General features: G+C 54.7%; 1 protein-coding gene and 1 long non-coding RNA gene across 8 annotated transcripts; both read right to left on the bottom strand.

Annotated features, from left to right (window-relative positions):
• Positions 1-2,634: 2,634 nt before the first annotated feature.
• On the bottom strand, positions 2,635-10,961 carry C18H21orf58 (chromosome 18 C21orf58 homolog). 7 transcript variants are annotated; one of them, XM_074389381.1, is made up of 9 exons: positions 10,884-10,956; positions 10,702-10,795; positions 10,352-10,419; positions 9,614-9,674; positions 7,875-7,948; positions 7,113-7,277; positions 6,752-6,863; positions 4,954-5,045; positions 3,617-4,623 (listed from the first exon to the last, which is right to left on the bottom strand). In XM_074389381.1, exons 3-9 carry the CDS (start codon positions 10,409-10,411, stop codon positions 4,465-4,467), a joined length of 723 nt encoding a protein of 240 aa, XP_074245482.1. In that variant the 5' UTR covers positions 10,412-10,419; positions 10,702-10,795; positions 10,884-10,956; the 3' UTR covers positions 3,617-4,464. The 7 variants fall into 7 exon arrangements, with proteins under 7 accessions (XP_074245480.1, XP_074245479.1, XP_074245477.1 ...); XM_074389376.1 differs by lacking the exons at positions 10,702-10,795; positions 10,884-10,956 and adding an exon at positions 3,002-3,089 and having other exon boundaries at positions 4,463-4,623; positions 10,352-10,691; XM_074389380.1 differs by having other exon boundaries at positions 10,702-10,961.
• Positions 10,962-11,028: 67 nt separating this feature from the next.
• On the bottom strand, positions 11,029-15,911 carry LOC141582031 (uncharacterized). Its single transcript, XR_012514881.1, has 3 exons — positions 12,573-15,911; positions 11,609-11,758; positions 11,029-11,240 (listed from the first exon to the last, which is right to left on the bottom strand). It is a non-coding gene; the product is annotated as an uncharacterized LOC141582031 (long non-coding RNA).
• Positions 15,912-15,958: the final 47 nt, after the last annotated feature.

Below are 15,958 nucleotides of genomic sequence, written 5' to 3'. Positions count from 1 at the left end.
GCCTCCTGAGTAGCTGGGGTAACAGGTGTGAGCCAGCACACCATTTTTTTTTTTTTTTAACTTTTTTATTTTTAGTAGAGACGGGTTTCACTATGTTGACTAGGATGGTCTCAAACTCCTGACCTCATGATCCACCTGCCTCAGCCTCCCAAAGTGCTGGGATTCCAGGTGTGAGCCACCGTGCTCAGCCTACCTCTTCATCTTTATCCCCTCTGCTGTAAGGGACTGCTTCTGTTTTCTGTCTTATTATTTATTTTTTTTTTATTTGGAGGTATTATTGGTTAGAGGTATTTATATGTATTATTGAACACAACCCTGTTTTTTTTGTTTGTTTTTGTTTTTTGAGATAGAATCTCCTTCTGTCACCCAGGCTGGAGTGCAGTGGTAGGATCTTAGCTCACTGTAACCTCTGCCTCCCAGGTTCAAGCCATTCTCCTGCCTCAGCCTCCCGAGCAGCTGGGACTACAGGTGTACACCACCACACCCTGCTAATTTTTGTGTTTTTGTAGAGACAGGGCTTCACTTTGTTTACCAAGCTGGGCTTGAACTGCTGACCTCAAGTAATCTGCCCACCTCAGGCTCCCAAAGTGCTGGGATTACAGGCATGAGCCACCACACCCAGTGCAATCCTGTATTTCTTTTTTTTAGACTGATTCTCCTGCCTCGGCCTCCCAAGTAGCTGGGAGTACAGGTGTGCGCTGCCACACCCTGCTAAGTTTTTTTTTTTTTTTTTTTTTTTTTTGAGACGGAGTTTCGCTCGTTACCCAGGCTGGAGTGCAATGGCGCGATCTCGGCTCACTGCAACCTCCGCCTCCTGGGTTCAGGCAATTCTCCTGCCTCAGCCTCCTGAGTAGCTGGGATTACAGGCACGCGCCACCATGCCCAGCTAATTTTTTGCACCTTTAGTAGAGACGGGGTTTCACAATGTTGACCAGGATGGTCTCGATCTCTTGACCTCGTGATCCACCTGCCTCGGCCTCCCAAAGTGCTGGGATTACAGGCTTGAGCCACTGCGCCCGGCCTAGTTTTGTATTTTTTAGTAGAGACAGGGTTTCACCATGTTGGCCAGGCTTATTTCAAACTCCTGACCTCAAGTGATCCACCGGTCTCAGCCTCTCATAGTGCTGGGATTATAGGAGTGAGCCACTGTGCTCAGCAACTCTGAATTTCCTTAGGAAGTGTGAGCAAGTGCCCTCTGATGTGAACCTGAGGAAGGGCCACCCATGGTCCCGGCAGCAGCGGCAGCATCACCTGCCGCCTGTGCAGTGGCAGTCTCCTGCTGTAGGGACCTGGTAGTTAGGAGGGGGGTTCACAGGTCACTCCTGCCCAGCCTGCCCTCAGCCACCCTGCCCTAATTCTGGAGCAGGTCCCTCCTCATTCTTCTGCTCCCAAAGTCACCCGGCCCTTCACCTTGTGTGTGTGTTCCAGATTCAGCTCCTCCTGGACTCTTGGTTGAAATCGCATTAAATCTGTAGATCCACTGACCTCGAGGAGGCTGTGACCTGTGTATATATGATGCCTTAGTCCCTGGGTTATTTTCACCTCTCAATGATTGTCACCCAACTTACCAGGTGTACAGGTGTGCACAATGTGCCCTGAGCCTCCACCTCCCAAAACCCCTGCTCTCCTGACCATGCTGTTAGAATGGAGCCCTGGGAGCCTCTGTTCACATCCTGGGGCACTCAGGGCTTCTCAGGAATTCTTGGGCGCTCAGGGTGTGGGGGGGTCTGGCTTTACTGGGTAGTCGCTGGGCCACTGGTGCCTCCAGCAGCCCACAGCCAGTGACTGTGGGGCCCAGGCCCAGCCTGGGTGGTCCCAGTTCTCTCTTGGTCGGGGTCTCTGATGCGCACTGGGGCTGCCCTGTGTCCCACCATCAGTGAGTCTATCTCTTCATCTTTTTTTTTTTTTTTTTTTTTTGAGACGGAGTTTCGCTCTTGTCACCCAGGCTGGAGTGCAATGGCGCGATCTCGGCTCACCGCAACCTCCGCCTCCTGGGTTCAGGCAATTCTCCTGCCTCAGCCTCCTGAGTAGCTGGGATTACAGGCACGCGCCACCATGCCCAGCTAATTTTTTGTATTTTTAGTAGAGACGGGGTTTCACCATGTTGACCAGGTTGGTCTCGATCTCTCGACCTTGTGATCCACCCGCCTCGGCCTCCCAAAGTGCTGGGATTACAGGCTTGAGCCACCGCGCCTGGCTTCATCTTTTTTTTTTTGGAGACCGAGTGTAGCTCTGTGGCTTAGGCCGGAGTGCAGTGGTGCAGTGGTGTGATCTTGGCTCACTGCAGCCTCTCCCTCCCGGGTTCAAGCAATTCTCAGCCTCCTGAGTAGCTGGAATAACCATAGGCAAGGAGGTGGGGCCATGAGAATACCCCACTCCTAACTACCAGCTTGCAGGCACCCAGACCCCAAAATCCCTGCCAGGCAGCCCAAGCCCACTTTCCAGGCCTGCTCTGAGCTCCTCAGCCTCCCCAGGTAGACCAAGGGGGACTGCGTATGGGGGTGAGATCATCCCCTGCCCCACCCCCAGGCGTCACCCCACCCCTCCTGCAGGCCAGTCAAGGCTCAGCCAGCCCAGCTGTGCCCTAACCAGACACTGCTGAATGCCAGGGCCCTTCATCCCTATGAAGGCACCAAGACCAGGCCACCCAAAGACCACCACTTCCTGCGAGGTTTCTTCCCTCTGTTGTATGAAAAATTCTGTTGAGAAATATTTAATAGAAGGAAATCAAAATTCCATGATAGAAAAAATCACCATGAAAATAGGAAATGGAGTCAGAACTTTGACTTGAGCTTTTAACGAGAGCACAGAGTCTATGGAATCACATTCAAGAACCGCAAAAAGATGGTTCTGAGAAGTGAGACAACCTGCAGCGGCACTGGCCCGTTTGGGGCTCACACCTGTCCATCCATGTGCACCCCACGTGGTTCACCTGGGGAGTTCTGAGGCCAGGTCAGCCAGAGTGGAAGCCCCTGCAGCTCAGTGGCAACTCTCTGGTCATCTGGTCTCGGACCTGCAAGCTTCCCAGGATGCAAACACTGGGTCAGGGTCCCTCCTCCTGCGGAGCTTCAGGAATGAAGGAATGTGTCCTAATAGGAGATGAATGAAAATTTATGCATAATACCTAAAAATATTTAAGTAACATTAAAACAGCAAGGAAACATAATTCCACCAAAAAAGAAAAGTAACAAGTAAAGGAATAGTCAAGTTAGCTTATCCACATGGAAGAAACCCTGACAGCAGAGAAGGAACTGAACCCGGGAGAGTCAGCCACCCTTGGCGCACCCCGTGCCCACCTTTGCTTCCTAGGCCCATAAGGAAACTAGGGAGAGCAAGCCACCCTGCCCGCTCCCAGTGCCCACCTTTGCTTCCCGGGCACAGAAGGAAACTGGGGAGAGCGAGCCACTCTGCCCCCTCCCAGCGCCCACCTTTGCTTCCCGGGCAAAGAAGGAAACGGGAGAGCCAGCCGCCCTGCCCCAACCCCACACGCCCACCTTTGATCTCCAGGAACAGGAGCTGAGCACACCAGCATGCAGCAGTGTCTGCGTTTACAGCATTGGTACTGTCCCTTATTTTTTGTTTTAACTCAAAAGGGAGCACATCATGCACAGCTGGCTTATTTCACTTTTTTATTTTTTGAGACAGGATCTTGCTCTGTGGTCCAGACTACAGTGCAATGCTTCCATCACAGCTCACTGCAGCTGCTAACGCCTGAGCTCAAGCAATCCTCCCACCTCAGCCTCCAGAGCTGCTGAGATCACAGGTGCATTTCACCATACCTGGTTAGTTTTTTAAATTTATTTTTGGTAGAGACAGGGTCTCACTATGTGACCCAGCCTGGTCTCAAATTCCTGAGCTCAAGTAATCCTCCTGCCTCAGCCTCCCAAAGTGCTGGGATTACAGGCCTGAGCCACGCAGCACCCCAACTTCTTTGGTGGAGTCTGTTCCACACCTGCGGCAAACAGGCCCCAGTTATTAAGTTTGATTTTGTGGTATTTTTCCCGTCAGGATGTTCAGACTTCCATGTGGCTAAAGGTATTGATTGATCTTTTCTATTATGCTCCTGAGCTGAAGCTTTCTTAAACTCTTTCTGGATGAAATCTTTATTTCAGGATCCTCATCTGGCGGTGTCCACGGCCTGGACTTTACCTCCGTGATGGAAGAGGGGGACCTGAGGCTCCAGGTGAGCCGGCGATGCCCTACAGGAAAGGAGGGGTCCCTGGGCGGGGCTGCTGCCCTGGGCAGTTTCACAGGCCCCTCACCGCAGGGGTCCCAGAGCAAGGGATGTCATGAGCCAAGCCGCCAGGCCGAAGCTGCCCGCCATGCACCACCACCACCACCACTCCCACCACCTGCAACCGGGCAGGGAAGGACCCTGCCCCTTTCCATGGTCCTGGCACAGCCCACAGCCCCGAGGAAGCCTGGGGGTGGAAGGTGCCCGGCCAGGGTTCCTGTGACTCACGCTCAGGGTGGGCCTGGCATCCACGGGCTGGGTGTGGGCTGGAGGACAGTGGCAGCCCCTGGCAGCCACGTGGCATGGTGGTGGTGGTGGTGGTGGTGGTGCACGGCAGGCAGCTTCCGCCTGGCAGCTCGTGGGACCCCCGGGGCCACACATGGTGGGTCCTGACACAGATGCACCTTCGGCTCAGGACTCAGCCCAGGCTGCTCCCACCCCAGCTCCAGCCCTGTTCCTAACTGGGGCCAGGCCCCCTGTGATAGGCAGGATGGCAGGAGTCTAAGCATCCTCCGAGAGGAGGCCCCTCCCCATACCCAAATTGTGCAACCCACTCCTCATCGGGGCAGGGATTCATGGGGTTGGGGGCTTCACAGCCAGACTGCAGACCTGAGCCAGGAATGCCCTTTCAGAGCTACACAGATGCAGACATTTCCAGAGGAAAACCCCCCAGGCCCTCTGTTTCCTTGGTTTCAGGGTCTGCTCAGGGCTGACCCTACCTGTGGGGCTGGAGGCAGGGCCTTGAGCATCCAGTTCTGCAGGACCAGCTGGTGCACCTGTGCATTCTGCAGCAGCAGCAGCTCCACCATGTCTGCAGGGGAGACCCGGGGGCCCTGAAGAAAGCTTCCATTCCTCATATTTGTTAAGGTGACAGAGTGCGTTACAAGACCAGAGAACACGTGTCTGTGCACTGTGCAGGTCCCTGGGGCATGCTCCAAATCATGGAACTTCAGGGTCAGGGAGTGTAGATGTGGAAAGTTGTGTGATGGGCCCCACGGCACCCTAGGAGGCTACTCTCATGTGCCTTCCCGTCTCCTCCCCCAGGCTGCATGGGGAACCCAGAAAGGCACACCCATGTCACAGTCTCCCCCCATCTCAGAGTGTGACCTTATTTGGAAAAAGAGTCTTTGCAGATGTCATTAAGGATCATGAGATGGGCCAGGTGCAGTGGCTCCCGCCTGTAATCTCAGCACATTGGGAGGTCAAGGTGGGTAGATCACCTGATGTCAGCAGTTTGAGACCAGCCTGGCCAACATGGTGAAACCCCGTCTCTACTAAAAATACAAAAATTAGCCAGGCGTGGTGGCCTGGTAATCCCAGCTACTCAAGAGGCTGAGAAGGATTGCTTGGACTCAGGGGCAGAGGTTGCAGTGAACCGAGAACGCACCACTGCACTCTAGTCTGAGTGACAAGAGTGAAACTCATCTCAAAAAAAAAAAAATTTGGCAGGCGAGGTGGCGGGCACCTGTATTCCCAGCTACTTGGGAGGCTGAGGCAGGAGAATTGCTTGAACCCAAGTGGTGAAGGTTGCAATGAGCTAAGATGGCACCTGTGTACTCCAGCCTGGGCAACAGAGGGAGATTCTGTCTCAAAAGAAAAGAAAAAAGGCAGGTGCAGTGGCTCAGACCCATAATCTCCGTACTTTGGGAGGCCCAGAAAGACTTTTTTTTTTTTTTTTTTTTGAGATGGAGTTTCGCTCTTGTTACCCAGGCTGGAGTGCAATGGCACGGTCTCGGCTCACCGCAACCTCCGCCTCCTGCGTTCAGGCAATTCTCCTGCCTCAGCCTCCTGAGTAGCTTGGATTACAGGCATATGCCACCATGCCCAGCTACTTTTTTTTTGTATTTTTAGTAGAGACGGGGTTTCACCATGTTGACCAGAATGGTCTCGATCTCTTGACCTTGTGATCCACCCGCCTCGGCCTCCCAAAGTGCTGGGATTACAGGCTTGAGCCACCGCGCCCGGCCAAGACTTCATTTTTTTACAGTCTAACAGTTGATCCAGTTGGAATTTGTTTTGGGATAAGGAATGGGGTAAGAAATTTAACTTTTTCTAAATAGCTAGCTACTTACTGAATTAGGTTTTTTTTTGAGACGGAGTTTCGCTCTTGTTACCCAGGCTGGAGTGCAATGGCGCGATCTCGGCTCACCGCAACCTCCGCCTCCTGGGCTCAGGCAATTCTCCTGCCTCAGCCTCCTGAGTAGCTGGGATTACAGGCACGCGCCACCACGCCCAGCTAGTTTTTTGTATTTTTAGTAGAGACGGGGTTTCACCATGTTGACCAGGATGGTCTCGATCTCTCGACCTCGTGATCCACCCGCCTCGGCCTCCCAAAGTGCTGGGATTACAGGCTTGAGCCACCGTGCCCGGCCCCGGCCAAGGATTTCTTAACGTTAAAATTATTTTCATGTTGAGCAGCCAAAAGCTGATGCTAAGTGACTGTCCTGCTTCCAGAAATATTTTCCCTTTCAGTAGATAGTTTCATCAACCACAACAATATGAATATGGAACACTTACCTTCCTTAATACTTCCTGACCTTTGGGTAGGGAACACCTGGGGAGGGGGAATCTGTGCTATGAGCGGCTGCTGAGGTAGCTGCTGAATGATGGTGGCAGGAGGCTGGGGGACCTAGGAACAGCCAGGTGATTAGCTGCATGTGTCCTTGAAGAAAGTGTCTGCAGTATCTACCATCCATCAACCACCCACCCATCCAGCCAGTCAGCCAACCATCTCATTCACCCATCTACCCATCCATCCACCCATCATTCATGCAACCAACCATCCCCCCACTCATTCACCCATCCACCCATCCACCCACCCATCCATTCAGCGCCCACCTCCCACTCTCAGATGTGCTCCTTGCCCTCGCCCTCTCACCGTAGGCAGGAGGATCCTTGGTGGGTCTGGGGTCAGCGGAGGTGGGGAGGCAGCAGGTAGGACGCCTGTGGGGGTCAGCTCTGGGGGCAGCGCTGACCCGAGGGCTCCTCTGCTTGCTGCAGTCCAGGCCTGTGCCCGAGAAAGCTCGTCCAGGAGGTGCTGTTCCTGCAAGGCCAATGCAGAGCCGCTACATGCGGCGGGAGGGGAGCCCAAACACCACAGAGGCACCCCCAGCCTCAGGCTCCGCCCAGCCTGGGCCAGGTACAGGCCCCTCTCTGGGCAGGATGGCAGTGGCTGGAAGACCCTTCAAGGGGTATGCGCATGAGGGTGGCACTCCTATCATTTACCAAATCACGTTAGCTTGTCTCCAGTTGTTCCCTTTTCCAAGCCAACAGGGTCCGTTCTCTCTTTCAAGTTAGTTTCAGGCCAACTGGCTGCAAAGATCTCCCCGCTAGAAAAATGGCCCCACCTCCTGGGCATCTCTGCCACTGAGGCATCCTTGGTGAGTGCCATGGGAGCAAACCTCCTGGCATCCTAGAATTTCAGGTCCTCCTGGAACTGGGCCCCTACTCGACATTTCCAGCCCTGATAGAAACTTGCACTCAGGCAGGTCTCTAAGCTAACAGTGGCCTTACTGGGGCCTGGCCCTGAGAGTCCAGAAAGGTCAGTCTTCCCCTCACCCCCAACCTGTGCCATAAGGCTGAGCAGCTGTCTCTGCCGCAGTGAGCTCAGCCAGCTTTGCTCAGCAGGTGCAGGGCTTACCTGGAGTCTCTGCAGAAGCTCCTTCCTTCTCTTCAGAGCAGTCTGCAGGGCATCATCCGGCCGGTCCTCATTTCCTGGAGGGAAACACCTGCTTGCTCACAGAGGAATGCGAAGAATCTGTCGTTGCAAGCACCTGGACACCACTGCACCTGTGTGGAATGCCCTGCCTCTCCCACTCTCCTGTGATGGGAGCGGCCTGGGAGGCTCCTGGGCTCAGGCCCAGAGAAAGAGGGACCCATGCTGGGTAAGGAGGGCAAGGGCAGCATGAGGGGAGGGGCAACCCAGGGAACTCAGTGTCAGAGTCTGGCCTATGGTCATCTCATTCCTGGAAGGGAGGCTGAAGTCAAGTGGCCAGATTCCTTCTGAGTACCTTTCGTACAGAGTCCCTGGGCTCCAGGAGGCCAAGGCTTCTATGGGGCTGGCTGCAGCCTGACCTTGGCCACCTGGAGCCACCCTCTGGCCCCAAGCAGTCCAGAGTCTGGTCTGACCTCCAAGTGTCTGCAAGTCCCTCTAATCTGCCCCTCAGTCTGGGCAAGGTGGCTCCTGCCTGTGATCTCAACACTGGAAGGTTGAGCTGGGAGGACTGATCTCAGGAGGTTGAGGGTGCAGTGAGTTATGATCATGCCACACCACACTCCAGCCTGGGCAACAGAGCGAGACCAACCCTGTCTCAGGAAAAAAAAAACAAACATCTGACCAGGTGCAGTAACTCCCACCTGTAATCTCAGCACTTTGGGAAGCCGAGGTGAGTGGATCACTTTAGATCAGGAGTTTGAGTCCAGCCTGGCCAACATGGCAAAACCCCGTCTCTACTAAAAATACAAAAGTTAGCCGGACATGGTGGTGCACCCCCGTAATCCCAGCTACTCGGGAGGCTGAGGCAGGAAAATTGTTTGAACCTGAGAGGCAGAGGTTGCAGTGAGCTGAGATCACACCACTGCACTCCAGCCTGGGTGACAGAGTGTGTCTCCTTCTCAGAAAAACAACAAAAAAAGTCTATACTCCTTGGAGAAGGGTCTGCACTCAAGAGAAGGCTCCGGAAGGTGAGGGGCAGTGTTCTGGCCTCCTTTCCCTTTGGCACTGGGGTCCTGCCCCTCTCCCAGCATCACACTGGAGCGGGGCTGCTAGAAACCCCAGTCTGTCTTTGGGGCTGCCCAAACCCTCTGCCCCAGGCACTGGTTGCCATTCTGTCACCTCTCACAGGCTGTGCAGACCTGGTTTGGGACTTTCTCTTTCTGTATTTGAGACTCTGAGCTCTGCCCTTGGCAGCTGCCCCCAGAGCTCACAGGTTGCCTGCCCCATGTTCCAAAGAACAGGAAATGTTCCTTTGGCCTTCTCAGCTCCTCCCCAGAGGTCTCCAGGCAGCAGTGAGGACAGCAGCCCCTCCCCAACCAACAGGCAAGCTCAGCCTCTGGAACCAGAGCATCTGGGTCTGACCCAGGTGTGACCACTTCCAGGCTGAGCACAGGCTGTGCGACCCAGGACAGGTCAGCCAACCTCTCTCTGCCTCCGTTTTCTCATCTGCAAAGTGGGAACGGTGAAGGCGCCCCCTTTTGGGGTCTGCAGATTAAGGTGATAAGGAATGGGGATGTCTTCAACTTGAATGTAAAGGAAATGAGTTAAGGACAGTCTCGCTATACCAGGAGTGGGGGTGATTCCTGCAGCTGCTGTCCCTACCTCCCTGGAGAGGCTACACTGGCCCCCGCCTGTGCTGGTTCCAAGCAGCCCAGCGCGCTCACCTGGCTCGAGGTGGAGGCCCCCAGGCCCCCCTTCCAGGTTCTCCCGTTCTTGCTCCAGCTTCTGTGAGGAAAAGAGACTGTGACAGGGACACTGGCTCCAGGCAAAGGCCCTGTGTGCTCCAGGAATGACTAAGAGGCTTTCTGAGTGAACAGAACTGTACGTCAGGACTGACCCAGCCCCTCCAGGGCCAAAAGGTGGGAGGTGAGCCCCTCCGAGGATCTCCTCCGTGAGCCTGACCTCCAGCGAATGCTCCATCTCCAGGTCTAAGGATGGATGCTGTGAGTGGCCCCTTCAGGCAGATTTCTGAAGAGCAACCCTGGGAGAGACCTGGTGAGGCCTCCAGGCTTCCCAGCTCATGCATGCCTGGATCACCCCCACCTGGACTCCGAGCTGAGCAGCCAGCTGCTGGATAGCGGCAGTGGGCCAGGATGCAGGGTGCGGAGTGCAGGGCTGGCAAAAGGCAGGCAGCAGTCCCTCAGGCAGCAGGAGAGAACAATGCAGGCAGGGGGTGCAGAGGAGCCCCCAGCACCGAGGCCCCCCGGACCCTGTGCTCAGTGGCCCAGGAGGACAGGCAGGCAGATCATGGGCCACCAGTCTGAGAATGGGTCCACTGCACCGCCAGCCCTGGGCCCAGCACTTGGGACCCTGCATTCTGCCCCTGCAGGACTGTCTCGGGGTCCCTCCAATGCTGCAGCCTGGAGTTGTTAAAAACAGGAGCATCCCGGGCTCTGCCATACCTGTCTTAAGAGCTTCAGCGTCAGTCGGGTCACTTGCTCTACTGCTGATGAGTCCAGCATGGTGGGAGCTACAGGAGATGACAGTAGTGGGCAGGGGAGGCCGCAGCCCACCTCCCTCCCTGGTTCTGTTACTCGAAGGAGAGAACTGCTCAGCAGGAGCCCAAGCACCAGTGTCACCTGCAGGGCTGGCCTAACCTCCTGGAAACCAGCCCCAGGGGAGAGAAGAGCCACACCCTCCCTGTACTGCAGCACCCAAGCCAGTGCTGGGCACCACATGGCAGTTGCCAGGCTGCCGGACGCAGGGAGGCCCCAGGTTGCCAGGTTTCCACTTCGCGTCCTTAGGCTGCTACCTGTAAACACTCATCTCCAGGTGTGGCCGGCTGGGCTTCATGGAAAGGCAAAAAAGTGGGCAGCAGCTGAGGCAGAGGGGCAGAGCTCTCAGACCTGGGGGAAGAAGACAGCCATGACCCCCATGCACCACCAGCCTCAGGACCCAGCCCAGAAGAATCTGTCTTGGGGGAGGGCACCCCACCTCTGTGCACTGCCTCCAGGACATGGCGGCTCCTCCCCTCCTAGGGACTCTCAGAGCTGGGAGGAAGGGCAGTTCCTTACCTGGGAGGACAGGGTGGGGAGATGGCCTACTAAGTTGTTCAGGAAATTCCAGGCGCAAAACGGGTGGGACAGAGAAGGGGTCGTGACCTGCAGAGGGGCTGGGCTTCAGCAGGACCAGGCAAGGAGCCAGGTGTGCAGGAAGTTTTGCAGAGGGCAGACACAAGTCAGGAGCGTGGTCTGCACTTGGCTGGGTGTTAAACTCCACATTGACGAGTTAGTCAATCCCACTAAGCAAGCAGACTGACATCTGGGGGGTGTCAGCAGCAGGGGGCCACACCTGTGGACCCGAGGGGTGGAGGTTAGCACCCTCCTCAGTGCAGCTGACCCAGAAACTTGCCTCAGTGGCCAAAATTGCCCTGTTTTGTAAATGGCCATGTCCATCAGTATCTATGCTTGTGTGCCTGTCCTGTCTCCCAACCCACATCCATGTGGGGAGCCTGGAGCTGGACCAGTGAGTGACAGGGTGTAGGCCAGCCAGCTCATAGGAGGTCATGCTCACAGAGGCAGCTCATGGAGATCCTCAGAGGGGCTCACCTCCCACCTGTTAGCCCTGGAGAGCCTAGGTTACCCTGTTATACAGTTCAATTCACCTTACTCTGGAGGCCATCTAACCAGAAATGAAGGCAGCATGAAACCAGGCCTTACCCTCCCTCCAGGCCTGAGGAGGTTATGGGCTGGGATCACATGCCCTGCTGGTGCCCACATTTCCAGATGGCAGTCGGGGTCCTCAAGGGTGCTGCTGCACATGAGCAGACTCTGGCCCCATGTTTAAGATCACGACTGTAGTAACAGTGCCTTGGGAAGACAAGGCAAAAGGATGACTTAAGCCCACGAGTTCGAGACCAGCCTGCACAACATAGCAAGACCCTGATCTCTACAAAAAAATAATAAGAACCCAGCTCTTGTCCATGGTCATTAACGGTGACAGTCTGGAGAGACATTTAAACAGCTCTGAGTGTGCACACAACAAAAACCAGGTTAATTTAGTTAGGTAACTGTATAGAGCACCCTTGATATAAGTGACCCCATCTGAGAAAAAGACTCCATCTTACTTTTTTTCTGAGATGGAGTTTCACTCTTGGTGCCCAGGCTGGTGAGCAGTGGTGGTGCGATCTCAGCTTACTGCAACCTCTGCCTCCTGGGTTCAAGCGATTCTCCAGCCTGTCTCCCAAGTAGCTGGGACTACAGGCTTGCAGGACCATGCCCAGCTAATTTTTGTATTTTTGGTAGAGACAGGGTTTCACCATGTTGTCCAGGCTGGTCCTGAACTCCTGACCTCAAGTCATCCACCACCTCAGCCTCCCAAAGTGCTGGGATCACAGGCGTGAACCACCACACCTGGCCCCTGATACCTTTTAAAATTTAACATAGGCCAGGTGCGGTGGCTCACCCCTGTAATCCAAGCACTTTGGAGCCCAAGGCGGGCGGATCACCTGAGGTCGGGAGTTCAAGACCAGCCTGACCAACATGGTGAAACCCTGTCTTTAAAAAAAAAAAAAAAAAAAAAAAAGCATCAGACCAACAGGGACCAAATGTTTGCCTAATTGGCTGAGACTGCACCCACCCAGATAAGGACATAAACAAGCACACTCTTACTATGAGTCCTCACCAGAGTACTCTACAGCCACACAGAGCAGAACTGCACCAGGTCACAGCGGCTGTACAGACACGGTCCTCCTGTCGCTCGTGGGAAGCCCTCGGCGCCTGCTGCTGAAGGCTCTGCCCACATCAGACTTTTCCATGCAAGACGGATTCTCCTTTTCCTTGGACTGGTTAACGTTCCTTCCTCTCCCTTCTCTTGTGAAATGTTACTTTGTTTGATGTGGAATGCCTACGACATTTATGTATCGATCAAGTACACTATTACATATGGTTTGAAATGGTAACTTAAGGAGTGACTTGTCCCTGTGTGCCCACAGCTCTGACTACCAAGTGACTGGGAAGCACTGAGAACTGCCTCCTCAGGATCTCTAGTAATATACATAACATGCTCCACAGGGCACAGATTTGTCAGGTTTAATAGGCCTTTTAAGAAGTTTTAAATTTACAGAATTGAGAAGATAGTACATGGAGAGGGATCCCACATACTACATGTGGCTTCCCCTCTTCTTTCTTTTCGAGACGTAGTTTTGCTCGTTGCCCAGGCTGGAGTGCAGTGGTGCCATCTTGGCTCACTGCAACTTCTGCCTCCAGGGTTCAAACGATTTTCCTGCCTCAGCCTCCTTAGTAGCTGGGATTACAGGCACATGCCACTATGCCCAGCTCATTTTTGTATTTTTAGTAGAGATGGGGTTTCACGACGTTTGTCAGGCTGGTCTCAAATTCCTGACCTCGTGATCTGTCCACCTCGGCCTCCCAGTGTTGGGGTTACAGGTATGAGCCACTGGTTTCCCCTCTTATTAAAATCTTACCTTACCATGCTACATTTGTTATAATTTTTTTTTTTTTTTTTTTTTTTTGAGGCGGAGTTTCGCTCTTGTTACCCAGGCTGGAGTGCAATGGCACGATCTCGTCTCACCGCAACCTCCGCCTCCTGGGTTCAGGCAATTCTCCTGTCTCAGCCTCCTGAGTAGCTGGGATTACAGGCACGCACCACCATGCCCAGCTAACTTTTTGTATTTTTAGTAGAGACGAGGTTTCACCTTGCTGACCAGGATGGTCTTGATCTCTTGACCTCGTGATCCACCCGCCTCGGCCTCCCAAAGTGCTGGGATTACAGGCTTGAGCCACTGCGCCCGGCCTTTTTTTTTTTTTTTTTTTAAGATGGAGTCTTGCTGCAATGACCAGGCTAGAATGCAATGGTACAATCTCAGCTCACTGCAACCTTCACTTCCAGGGTTCAAGAAATTCTCCTGCCTCAGCTTCCCAAGTAGTGGAACTACAGGGGTGTCACGTCCAGCTAATTTTTGAGTGTGACCTACTGTGCCTGGTCCATTTGTTATAATTAATGAACCAAGACTGAGACGAAATTAACTGAAGCCCACACTTTGCTAATTTCCTTGGATTTGTCCCTAAGGCAGTACCCGGTCCCCATCAGAACAATGCATTAGTTGAGTTCTCTCTTCTGGCTCCTTCTCAGACTCTTCGCTTTTGATGACCTTAACAGGTTTGAAGAGTGTCTCTCAATTGAAATTTGCCTGTTTTCTCCCGGTTAGGCTGGGACTGCGGGCTATAGAAAGGAAGCCTCTAGCGGAGAAGGGCCACTGTCATTCCATCACAGCAGACACAGTCACCTCAACTGTAACTCTGTGAGGCTGACCCGAGTCACCTGGCAGACGTGGAGTCTGTCACAGTTTCTCCACAACAAAGTGAGTTTCCTTTTCTTTACTGCACTCTTTGGGAGGAATGGGCTACGCGGTCTACACTTAAGGGGTGGGGAGTTATGGTCGCTTCCTTGAGGGTATCTACAGAATTTATTGGGGCAGCTTTTGTTTTTTCTTGAGTCAGGGTCTCAGTCTGTCACCCAGGCTGGAGTGCAGTGGTTGCCTGGCCTTGACAGCTTTTTAATAGTTTAAAATCAATTGAGGCTGGGCAAGGTTGGTCACCTGTAACTCCCGAACTTTGGGAGGCCGAGGAGGGCGGATCACTCGAGCCCAGGAGTTCAAGATCAGCCTGGGCAACAGAGCGAGACCCTGTGTCTACTAAAAACATAACAATTATCCGAGCACGGTAGGGTGTGCCTGTAATTCCAGCCGTCAGGAGGCTGACATGGAGAAACACCCGAGACCAGGGAGGCTGAGGCTGCACTTCAGCCTGTATGACAAACTGAGACCCTGTCTATAAAAAGAAAAACAACGAAATAAAACCCAAATCCAGCATTTGCAGAACATCTCTAGAATGTCCACAGAAACCACTCCGCGGTTCTGAGGAACACAATCCAGGCGAACTGGGCACATTCCCTCCGCCCCACAGTTCTGCATGTATTTTAACACGTAACAGTTGTGAGATCCAGGCTGAATCTGGGTGTTTCTGGAAAGCGCGATCCTGCAGGCACAGCCCCCGCTCACGTGGCTGTGCTGCCTGCCTGACTGCTGGTCTCACAAGCCCGCTGCCCAGAGTCTGCTCAAGCCGTCCAATTCCGAGTCTAGGAACCAGGAGACTGCTGGACACCTCGCTCCCCACACGAAGGCTGTGGCCTGAGGCAGCAGGAGAAGTTTCTGGCGGTCGAGTTTCCAGGGCTTCCTGAAGGACATTTAAGGATCACAAGTTCTCGCGGAGGCTGCACGAGGAGGCTGGGTCAGCGCAGAGCCGCTCCGGCGCGCTCGGGGAAGGGCCCTGACTGCCCCCCACGGCCTAGGGTTCGCGAGTGAAGGCGCACCAAGAGGCGGCGGGCCCAGAGAGAAACCCAGAAACCAGCCTTGGACACAGCAAAGAAGCGATTCGCTTTAGAACACGCCCCAGCAAACACAGGGCCCCGCGAGGTCACCCACCGCGTCCTGGTTTTCTGCCACTTTGCTCCAGTTCGTTTCCCGAGTCCCGCCCACGCGCGCGGGCTGCTAAGAAAACGCCCACGCCGACCGCTCCGCCGCAGGTCACAGGCCGTGCGGACCCCGGACTGAGTCCGGGCTTCGGTCATTTCGGAAGTCTCCTCCAGAGTCCGTTCCACTCCCGGGGCGGCCCACAGCCAACGACAAACTCCTGAGCTGGGGAAAACAGCCTGGTCTGGTCCCAGCGGCTGCTGCACGCAGTCCGGCCCGCGGGCCACCAGGCTGAGACCCCCGTCCGCGCGAGACCAGCAGCGCAAATAGCCGCTCGCCCGCTTTTTAAAATCGGCCAATCACAGCGGGCGTCAGGCCCCCGCGCTCCGCTTACTGGTCCTGCCGGAGGAGGCGGGTACGTGAGCGCACCAATCTGTGGCCGACGAGCATGCAGGGCGGAGCTCCGTCCAGGTCGCACGGCCCTGAGGGCGCGTGCGCGAGACCGGGGACGCGGGCCCCCCTGATTGGCGGCGCGCGGCGGGGGCGGGGCCGCAGCTGCGTGACACTTGTCGCGGGG

Source organism: Saimiri boliviensis, chromosome 18 (assembly GCF_048565385.1).
Source record: "Saimiri boliviensis isolate mSaiBol1 chromosome 18, mSaiBol1.pri, whole genome shotgun sequence".
NCBI classification, from domain to species: Eukaryota; Metazoa; Chordata; class Mammalia; order Primates; family Cebidae; genus Saimiri; species Saimiri boliviensis.
Note: the sequence above shows the minus strand (reverse complement) of the source record. Positions and strands in the feature narration are given on the sequence as shown.